The sequence below is a fragment of the Prunus avium genome, chromosome 2 (genome assembly GCF_965620075.1).
Source record: "Prunus avium chromosome 2, drPruAviu1.hap1.1, whole genome shotgun sequence".
NCBI classification, from domain to species: Eukaryota; Viridiplantae; Streptophyta; class Magnoliopsida; order Rosales; family Rosaceae; genus Prunus; species Prunus avium.
In genome coordinates, this window is record NC_142285.1 from 21,707,803 (window position 1) to 21,719,160 (window position 11,358).

General features: G+C 41.0%; 1 protein-coding gene and 1 non-coding gene across 2 annotated transcripts; one reads left to right on the plus strand and one right to left on the minus strand.

Annotated features, from left to right (window-relative positions):
- Positions 1 to 808: 808 nt before the first annotated feature.
- Positions 809 to 915, minus strand: LOC148296606 (small nucleolar RNA R71). Its single transcript, XR_015834222.1, has one exon. It is a non-coding gene; the product is annotated as a small nucleolar RNA R71 (small nucleolar RNA).
- Positions 916 to 6,807: 5,892 nt separating this feature from the next.
- LOC148296607 (uncharacterized) lies at positions 6,808 to 7,759 on the plus strand. Its single transcript, XM_088248578.1, has 2 exons — positions 6,808 to 7,558; positions 7,590 to 7,759. Exons 1-2 carry the CDS (start codon positions 6,808 to 6,810, stop codon positions 7,757 to 7,759), a joined length of 921 nt encoding a protein of 306 aa, XP_088104704.1.
- Positions 7,760 to 11,358: the final 3,599 nt, after the last annotated feature.

Consider the following 11,358-nt stretch of genomic DNA (forward strand, 5'->3'; position numbering starts at 1 on the left):
CTTACATAATCTATACTTCGATAGATTCGTGCACTTGCGGGTATTTTTAATTGGTTGTTTGCACATTAAATTGTGTCCTTTTAGGAATGAAACAATTTTTGGCGCCGTTGCCGGGGAACTGGCACGGTTGCTTATTTGTTTTGTTTGAGTATATTTAGAGTACTTAATTTTATTTTCATTTTTCTTTGTTTGTCGTTTCATTTTATTTGAGTTTGTTTTTGTTTCTTCTTATTGCAGAAACACTCTGTTTATGTCCCTTTTGAATTTGGATATTTCATTAGATTGCACAATAGAAGATATCCAAGCTCAAGCTTTGAGAGAAAGGAACATCCAACTAGCTGTGTCTACTCCATTGCCTTTGTCATTCTCACCGTTTTCATCATCACCAAGCTCACCAAAAGTCGAGTCACATCCACCGTCACCAATGGCAGCCGCAGCTGGAATTGTGGAACTTACTATGCAAGAATACTCTTCTCCGCCAACAACTGGACAACCATCTTGCATAGTATATCCCACATCCACTTTGGAAAACTTTGAGTTGAGATCGGGCATGATACACATATTGCCTAAGTTCTTGGGAAATCCTGGAGAAAATCCTAATGCACATATCCTAGACTTTGAGGAAGTGTGTTCCACAATAAAGATCGAAGGCATGAGTAGTGATGAGATAAGAATGAGACTTTTCTCATTTAGTTTGAAGGATACAGCAAAGGAATGGCTTCACTATCTACCTCCAAATTCCATCACAACATGGACAGATCTTGCTTCAAAGTTCTTGCAACATTTTTTCCCAGCACAAAGGACAAATGAACTCCGAAGTCAGATTACTGGAATTCTGCAAAGGCCGGGAGAAAGCTTCCAGGATTATTGGGACCGTTTCAAGAAACTTCTAATCATTTGTCCGCATCATAATGTACAAGCTTGGCTTCTAATGCAGCACTTCTATGAAGGACTTTTTGAAGCGGATCAAAATAATGTGAATGCAGCTGCCGGAGGAACTATAATGACCAAGACTCCAACACAAGTGCGAGAAATATTTGATCTTATTGCTGCAAATGCTCGCCAATATAATTCAAGGCAAAAACCAGTCAGAAAAGGGGAATCCTATGATGTAAGTACCCTTTCTAGTATGGAAGCTCAGATTGCAAACCTAACCAACATGGTGAAGAAATTGGCACCGGGATCATCCAAGGTTTGTGCATTTTGCTCCACAATTGGTCATGACACTGAGGATTGTCCCTTGGTACATGAGGAAGCAAATGCAGTGGGCTCATTTCAGAGAAATCAGTGGCCTAAGAATGATCCTTTCTCACAAACATACAATCCGGGGTGGAGAAATCATCCAAATTTCAGGTGGAGTGACAATTCGAATGTTCAACAAGGGCCAACTCAACCACCTCAAGGGCCAACTCAACCACCTCAAGGCCAACAACATACTCGCCCACCTCATGGTCAAATGCACTACTACAATCCACCACAACCACCACCTCAACCACAATCTACAGGAAAATCTTTGGAAGAACTTGTTGCTTCCATGGCTAGAAACACAGATAGTTTCATCACTGAGACAAAAAGCTACATGCAGAGGAATGACACCCACATGCAGAAAACGGATAAGGCCATTGCCAATCTAGAAACTCAAGTGGGACAAATTGCTACAGCTTTGAGTCAAAGGGAACCTGGTATGATGCCTAGCCAACCAGTGATTAATCCAACTGGGCGGGAGCATGTTCAAGCAGTTACCTTGAGAACTGGTAAGGTAATTGGTGAAATTAATAGTTCTAAAGATTTAATTCAAAATGTTGATGACATGCAGGTTGAACAAGTGGCTGAGCCTAAAGAAAAGGATGAAAGCAACAAAGAGAAAGATAAGCAAGCAGCTTCTTCATCCGAGTGGATCCCAAAGCATGAACTTGCAAGAAGGGCAAGAAAGGAGAAGGTAAGTCGTGAACCTACTAATGAAGAAATCTTACGTGCTCCTTTTCCTCACAGGCTTATGAGTTCCAAAAAAATTCAACAAGCCAAGGAAATATTGGAAACCTTCAGAAAAGTGCAAGTCAATATTCCTCTCTTGGATGCAATCAAGCAAATTCCGACTTATGCAAAGTTTTTGAAGGACCTTTGCACCAACAAGAGGAGATTCCAAGATCATGAAACGGTTGCACTAACGGAAGAAGCTTCTGCTGTTTTGCAAAGGAAACTCCCTCCCAAATTAAAAGATCCAGGAAGTTTTACAATTCCTTGCATTATTGGAGATAAATTGTTTGACAAAGCTTTACTTGATTTAGGTGCTTCAATTAATCTGATGCCTTATTCTGTTTTTGAAGCCCTTAACTTAGGTGATCTTAAACCAACTTCTGTCAGCATTCAATTGGCGGACCGATCAGTGAGATATCCAAGAGGAATTTTGGAAGATGTACTTGTGAAAGTAAATGATCTCATTTTACCAGCTGACTTTTTGGTGCTAGAAATGGAAGAAACTCCTATTCCGGGTGCGGATCTTCCATTGATTCTTGGCCGCCCTTTCATGGCCACTGCAGATACTGTGATCAATGTTCGACAAGGAACATTGACAATGACAGTTCAAGGGGAAACAATAAAGTTCAAAGTATATGATGCCTTCAAACTTCCCAATGATGAACATGAATGTTTTCGTATTGATACATTGTGTCATATTGTGCAAAATACATTTAATAGTACTCATGGTACAGATTCATTAGAAAAGGTGTTGATACAAAATCCTCAAGTTGCTGAAATTGTTGACGATGAGTTACTTGAGGCTGTGAAATTCCTTGATGCATGTCCAGCCATACCACGTAAGTACACTCCAAATTTTATACCTTTGCCAATCAATACTGAAAAGCTTGTTCCTTCTCTTGACAGGGCACCCGAGTTAGAGCTCAAACCATTGCCATCCCACTTGAAGTATGTTTATTTAGGTAAAACAGAGACATTGCCCGTGATTATTGCTAGCAATCTCAATGTGGAAAATGAACAGAAGTTGATGCAAGTGTTAAGAGAACACAAGGGAGCAATTGGTTGGAGTATTGCGGACATCAAGGGAATAAGCCCAACAAGATGCATGCATAGAATTTTACTGGAAATTGATTCCAAACCCACAAAGGATGCTCAACGCAGGTTAAATCCAATCATGACAGAGGTAGTCCGAAAAGAAATTCTGAAGCTATTGGATGTGGGTATAATTTATCCTATTTCCGATAGCAAGTGGGTAAGCCTGGTCCAAGTGGTTCCTAAAAAGTCAGGAATAACTGTTGTAAGAAATGAGGAAAATGAACTTATTCCTTCTCGTGTCAAAACGGGATGGCGTGTTTGTATTGATTATAGAAAATTAAATACCGCCACCCGAAAAGATCATTTTCCATTACCATTTATTGACCAAATGCTTGAACGTCTTGCAGGTCACAGTTACTACTGCTTCTTGGATGGCTATTCAGGATACAACCAAATTGCCATCGCTCCTGAAGACCAACACAAGACGACATTCACATGTCCTTATGGTACCTTCGCCTACCGGCGTATGCCATTTGGATTGTGTAATGCCCCGGCCACCTTCCAACGATGCATGATGAGTATTTTCTCCGATATGGTAGAAAAATTTATTGAAGTATTCATGGATGATTTTAGTGTGTTTGGTCATTCATTTGAATCATGCCTTAACAACTTGTCTTTAGTTTTGCAAAGATGCCGGGAATGCAACTTAATTCTCAATTGGGAAAAGTGTCATTTCATGGTACAACAGGGAATTGTTTTAGGTCATGTGATTTCCAGTCAAGGCATTGAGGTTGACAGAGCCAAAGTAGATGTGATAAGCGGTTTGCCACCTCCCACATCAGTGAAAGAGATCCGATCCTTCTTAGGACATGCCGGGTTCTATAGAAGATTCATAAAAGATTTTTCTAAGATCTCTCGACCATTGTGTAGCTTGCTTGCCAAAGATGCAAATTTTGATTTTAATGATGAATGTTTGGCAGCTTTTCAAAAGCTCAAAACTCTTCTCACAACTGCACCGATCATTATGCCTCCAAATTGGAATTTACCTTTTGAATTAATGTGTGATGCATCTGATTTTGCAGTTGGAGCTGTATTGGGACAAAGAGTTGAGAAGAGATTGCATGCCATATATTATGCAAGCCGTACCCTTAATGATGCTCAGTTGAACTATTCAACTACTGAGAAAGAGCTTTTAGCTGTAATTTTTGCTTTAGAGAAATTTCGTTCGTATTTGATAGGCTCTAAAGTAATTGTTTTTACTGATCATGCAGCTTTGAAATATCTCTTGGCAAAGAAGGAAGCAAAACCAAGATTGATACGATGGGTTTTATTGCTCCAAGAGTTTGATATAGAAATCAGAGATAAGAAGGGATCGGAAAATGTGGTAGCTGACCACCTTAGCCGATTGATCACTAACTCCAATACCGAAGAAGACACTCTTCCTCTTCGTGAATCCTTTCCTGATGAGCAACTTTTTGCATTACAAGTTTCTGACCCATGGTATGCTGACATTATCAATTTTCTTGCTACAGGAAATATACCAAGGGACTTGTCAAGAGGTCAAAAGGACAAATTGCTGAAAACCACCAAGTCCTATGTGTGGGATGACCCATATTTGTGGAAGTATTGTTCGGACTCCGTGATTAGGCGATGTGTTCCCGAGACCGAATCTCAGTCCATACTCACATTCTGTCACTCGAACGCATGTGGTGGCCACTTTGGAGCCAAGAAGACAGCATTAAAAGTTTTGCAAAGTGGATTCTATTGGCCAAGCTTGTTCAAAGATGCCTCACAATTCTGTCTATCTTGTGATAGATGTCAACGGATGGGTAACATTTCATCTCGAAATCAAATGCCTTTAAATCCAATTCTAATTGTTGAAATATTTGATGTATGGGGAATAGATTTCATGGGTCCATTTCCTTCATCTTTTGGAAATCTATTTATTCTACTTGCGGTTGATTATGTTTCAAAATGGGTGGAAGCAATTCCAACCAAGACTAATGATGCGAAAGTTGTTCTTAGCTTTCTTCGAGCCAATATCTTTTGTAGGTTTGGAACACCAAGGGCTATCATTAGTGATGGGGGATCCCATTTTTGCAACCGATCATTTGAGACCCTACTCAAGAAGTATGGCATAACTCACAAGGTGTCCACCCCCTATCACCCTCAAACTAGTGGACAAGTGGAGATTTCTAACAGAGAGGTGAAGCATATATTAGAGAAGACTGTTGGTCCTACTCGAAAGGATTGGTCTTTGCGCCTTAACGATGCTCTCTGGGCCTACCGAACTGCTTACAAAACTCCAATCGGTATGTCTCCATTTCGCTTAATCTTTGGTAAACCTTGTCATTTACCTGTCGAGCTTGAACACAGGGCCCTTTGGGCAATTAAGAAGTACAACTTCGACATGAAGGAAGCAGGAAATATCAGAAGGTTACAACTGAGCGAACTGGACGAGCTTCGCAATGATGCTTATGAGAACGCAAAAATTTACAAGGAAAAAACAAAGGCGTTTCATGATAGGCATATCATTAGGAAGTCGTTTGAAATAGGGCAAAGAGTATTACTCTTTACCTCTAAGTTCAAGCTTTTTCCAGGTAAGCTTCGATCCCGTTGGACGGGCCCGTATATTATTACTAATGTCTACCCTTATGGTGCAGTTGATATCCGACATATTAGCACGGGAAATGAATCGAAGGTTAATGGGCATAGGTTGAAAGTCTACCACGAAAATGTTTTGCATCAAGAAGATGAAGTGCTCCACTTCATTGATGTACCTGCTATGGTGCAAAACTGAGTTGGGAAGGTAAGTCCCAAATTAATCTAAAAAATATATATTTTTAAAATTAAAAATTAAAAAAAAAAAAAAAAAAAACCCAGAAAACGACCGGTCGCTTTTCACTTGCGACCGGTCGCGAGTCGCGCAAAATAAAAATTTCAATCTGTGTAAAAACGACCGGTCGCTTTTGCCTTGCGACCGGTCGCGCTTCGCGAATTTCTTTGTTTTTGAATCTGTTTCAAAGCGACCGGTCGCTTTTCACTCGCGACCGGTCGCTCGTCGCGATTTTTTTTTAAAACCGGTTCCTTTTCTTTTCTTTTCTTTTCTCTCTTCTCTCTCCTCACTTCTTCTTCTTCCCAGCGATAGAACCCTCTCCCTCTTCGTTTTCTCTCTTCTCCCTCCCTCTACCTCCCTCACAACCCACCCTAATCCTAACCCAAATCACACTTTTCTCACTTAATTTTTCGAGTAGAATCCGTTTTTGGCTTCTATTCCTTGAAATTTCAAGTGTTTTCATCAATTTTGGAGGATTTTCAGTTAGGGTTACTGTTCACCCAAGGTAAATTTCGAATTTTTCTTTGAGTTTTCCTTTGATTTTCTTAATCTAATTGCTTTTCTTATTGTTTGTTCGTGATTCTAACTTGTTTTTCTTTGTTTTTGTTGTTGATTGTGGTTTGTGGTTGTGTTGGTGTGATTTTGCTCAATTGGGTATGTTTTTCTCACTCTCAATCTCTTATTTGATTATTATTGTTGTTATTTGTGTTTATTATTGTCTCATTACATTTGTGGTTGAATGTTGGGATTGTGGTTTACATTTTGGAATTTTGGCATAATTGTGCATTGTGATTAATTTTGTGGAATTGTTGAATTTATGCATAATTGTGGTTGAAATTTTGGCTTTGTAAATGCAATTCTGGCATTGTGGTTAAATTGTTGGCATATTGCATGTTTGGGAATTGTGGCATGAATTTTGTTGTTTTCTTGCTTTGTGCATATTGGTTTATTTTCTTTAGATGTCTAGAGCTAGAACCGGTAAGAAAAAGGGTGCATCTTCTTCAGGAAGTGCACCTCAGTCGGAAGAGGCCATGCTCACAGCCACTGTGGTTACTGAGTGTAACCTCGATCTTAGTCCCTCCATCCAAACCGCTGGACTTCTTCAAGTCCAGTACCTTCTTAGGGACCGTAACATATTACCTCTAGCTCGCATCTATAAAAAATACAATGAGTCTGTTGTGCGAGAATTCTATGCTGCTTTCCCTAGTGAGGAGGTTAGAGCTAATGAAAATGTGCCCATCAAGGTTCGGGGCAAAAATGTTGTGCTATCCCCCTCTATTATTTCTGAAATCCTTCACATACCTGTGCATGACACTTCTGCTTGGAACCCTTCTCTGTTATGCCATTTTGACATGCAAAGCGCAGCTGAAACACTTTTATATGCTGATCCTACTGCCTTTGCATCTCAAACCAAAAAGAATGTCCTCATTCAGGGTAAATTGACACCCTACTTTGCCATCTTGTGGAGCTTTGTGCGCCACAACATCTACCCTTCCGGCCAACGGTCGGAAATTCCCACAATGGGGGTCAGGATCCTGAAATGTTTGCATGAGGGATATTTTTCCCTACCTATTTGTGACATTATTTTTGAACGCTTGAAGGCTTGTGCACGTAAAAAGAGCATAATCTATTATCCTTGCCTTGTTAGCATGTTATGTGAACGCTCAGGGGTTAGGGCTCGCCCTAATGATATATTTGTTGAGCCCATGGGTCCCATTTCGGACACTTCTGTGTCCAAGAGCATTTCTCAGAGGCGCCATGCACCTGCACCTGCACCTGCTCCGGTGCCACCCCATATGCCACCACCACCGCCACACAGGCCGGCACCACCACCGCCATTCCCACCTGCTCCCAGTATCGACACTTCTGCTTGGGACCCCAGTCATCAAGCCATCTGGGACATGCAAATGATGCAATACCAGCAGATGCAGCTCCAGTTTCAGCAGATGCAGAATATGAGCACTTCCATTGACGCCATTTGGACGCACCTCCAGATGCCAGGTCATCCCGGGACCTCTGCATATGTTGATGGTGATGATGTTGATGGTGATGATGATGATGAGACTGATGATGATCAGTAGTGCTTTGAGCTTTGTACCCTTTTGAACTTTTAATTTATTTTGTTTTTGGGTTATATTTTGAGACGGGTATTAGTTAGTTTGTTTCAACTTTTACTGTTAGTTCAACTTTTATTTGTTTACTATTTCTTTTTTATTTTGTGATTATCCATCCCAATTTTTCTATATGGCATTGTTTAGTATTAATTCTCCATCATTTATAAACATTGTTTCATATAAGTTTGGGAAGTAGGTTGCTTTATGATTATGCACTCAGAATTTTGGCTCAAATGCTTATTTCATTCCAAAACATGTGATTCTACACACAAACTTAAAATAAATAAATAAATAAATAAATTTCTGAATCACTTGTTTCTTTTGCATTTTGAGCTAGCTGAGGCTTCTGCTAATTGCCTCTGTCTGTTCTTGCTTGTAGAATCTGCAGCAGCTCTACATGATCTTCGTTCCTTTTCTGCAGCATCTCTACATGCTGGTTGGCGCTGTAGAGCCGCTTCTGCAGGTCCGCCACCAGAGCTTTCAGGGCCGCCACCTCCTCACTCAGTGCCCCGCACTCTCGTGTTCTCGCCAGTAGGCGCATGCCCAAATTTGTGGCCGAGACCGCGTTGAGCACAGTTAGATTGTGGGACTCGTCCACTGCCATCTGGTCAGACCTCTGCGCCACATGCAGGTGATCTGCAACTGTCAGTCTGCTGACAGTCATGCCCTCCGGCATTACTACCCTTCGCGGCACCACCTCAGAGAAGTTTGAGGCCGAGCCATGATGGTATGAGGAGTTTTGGAAGATAGGGGTTGGATGAGCCCTTATCTGGGAATTTGGTGGTGCTAGTGACAGCTCAAGGTTGAGATCATCAAGGCGAGTGCATGAGGATGCCATTGTTTTGTTTTTGGATGTTTTTGATGGTTTTCCTTGAATTTGCAGAAAGAAATGCAGGGTACTCTTCCGCTTGCAGAGGCATGGTTTAAATAGACGTTTGCTGATGAGAGATTTGTGGTCCAGCTGTTTGCCATTTTCTCTCGATACCTACGCTTCACGAGGATTTTGCGGTCGCATGCATTTAGAAGGGAGCATTTCTACTTTCACTTTAATTTTCTTTTTACCTCCGTGTTTTCTGGTGTTTTATGTTTTTTTTGGTGCTTTGTGTTTTGTTTTGTTTTATTTTAATTTTGGGAAGTGTGTTTTCCCTTTCGGCTGTCGTCTTTGTTTTGTTTGGGAAGTGTGCTTCTTTTTCTTCTGCAACTTCATTTCTTTCAATTCAAAAAAAACAAAAACAAAAACAAAAAAAAAAATTAAAATACACGGAAAGGGCAAAGACAACCAGGCACACCACTAATACATTAGAAATTATTCTTTCACAGTGCTCGGTGTCTCGGCCATTGGACCTTTGAGTTTAGCCCTATGGCTATCCTCTTCCGGGGCTTCTCGCACAGCCTCTTGGGGCTCATCACTCGAGCTCCCAAAGATCGCACTCTTAGCTTGAGCATACCTACTTTCGCGATCTGTTTTCTTGCGTTTACCCGGTTGGTCCAGGTCCTCCAGCTGCTTTCTCATGTCATGGGCGTAAACACTTACCATCTTTGAGAGATTTTGGTTCTCTTCCCGCAACGCCTCTAGCTGGTGTCGATTCACCTCCACTATCCTTGCCCTTTCCCTTTTTAAACTTTTAATAATACTCTGGCACTCTTCCACCATACTTCGCTCCGCCGCCAACTGACCTCTTAGCACCTCCACCTCATGGGACTTCGCAAGTAGGCGATGACCCACACTTGCGACTGTTGCGGTGCTTTGCAAGCTTAGTGCCAGAGCATCGCTCACGACCCGGTTGTCATCCCTTGATCCCAGCACCCGTATATCCTTGGGAGTTACTAGATTTCTAGCAACTCCAAGGGCAACATCGTTGTCCAGCAGTATCGAGTCATTCACTGTCACGTGCCCCCGTGCAGAGGCAAAGTAGGGCATCCACACTGGTGCCACTGCTTGGCCCCGAGTCTGAGTCGGTGGAGCTAGGTTGAGATCCAGCGAGAATGGGTAGGAAGAAGCCATTTGAACTTTCTTTTCTTTTTGTTCTTTCTTTTCTCTGTTGTGTGTTTCTGCGTTTGTGTGTTTTTCCCCAACTCTTTCTCTTCTTCTTTTATAGAGTTAGTTTCTACGTAACCCTAGACACGGCGCTTCTGCGTTTTGCGCGGCCCTTACGGCCTATCCCCTTAGGTCACCTCACCTGGTCCCCAACCCCTTTAATTACAGTTCCGCCTTTCAGCACTTTTGAGAAACGAAAGTCGTCACACCTTCCTATGAAGCCAATAATTCTGGCTTGGGACCGAGAGAGAGACCGCTGCTTGTCGACACGTCTCTCACTTTGTATCCCGTGACTCACAGGTGCCGAGACTTCAGGGCCCACTTTTTTCTATTTTACTGAGTCCTCGCTCTTTGTGCTTCTGACTTGGTTTCTCTGTTTTATTTACTTTCTTCACTTTTGGGCTTTCGTTTGGGTTGGGCTTTCATTTTGGTTTGTGCGTTTCTTTGGGTTGGATTTCTGCATGTCTGAGACTATTGTTAGGGCTTACTGTTTTATTTGTTTCTGTTTGGTTTCGTTTTTGTTTTTGTTTCTGCAACCGTGTTGTAGTTGTTTTTCGTGTTTGTTCTTGTATTTACTTGCTTTATTCCCTTTAATTCTTGTTATAACGTTGTTGATGCCTAAATTCTTTAACATTGAGGACAATGTTTGTTTCTAAGTTTGGGAAGGGATAGCAAGTCTTTTTCGTTTCACTTAAATTCTTGCTTTAATTTGTTCTGTTTTCTTTTCAGTTTTGAGTCTTTTTGTTTTCAAGTCACTTTCCGGACATATATGATGAGATTGTGATGAATGTTTAAATGACTTGATTGAAAATGCTTAAAAAAAAAAAAAAAAATTGTTATTCACTAAATGGCATCGTTCTAGCATCATATGTTTGAAACCCTCTACGCACTTGCCATTTGTTTCATAATTCTCTAGTTGAGGGACTTGCATGATCCAAAGAATTGTTTCAAGCATGAATTAGACTTGTATAACCATATAATGTGAGCTTTGAACCTTGTGCTTCAATTCAGGAGTGTTATACACATATTCTTACTTTTCTTGTCATCTGAGTTGTTGTTTGATCTCATTTTTCATTGATTTGGTTGAGCACTTAAAAGTCACTCATTCTTGTGCAATTTGATTACATGACATTTGAGAAATGATATTAAGGCCCTCTTTGGACCGTTTGTGCCTTTCAAGCAAACCCTATGCATGCTTAAGCATGATTTTCCATTGTTAACCACCTTGAGCCTATATGTATGCCTTTTCTTTCAAGTAACCAATTATTACTTCTAGCCTTAGCCTGAAAAACAAGAATTTACCTTTCTAAGGAACTCGTGAGCTTTAATTTAGATGTGTTTTTCATGCTAAGTTTGGG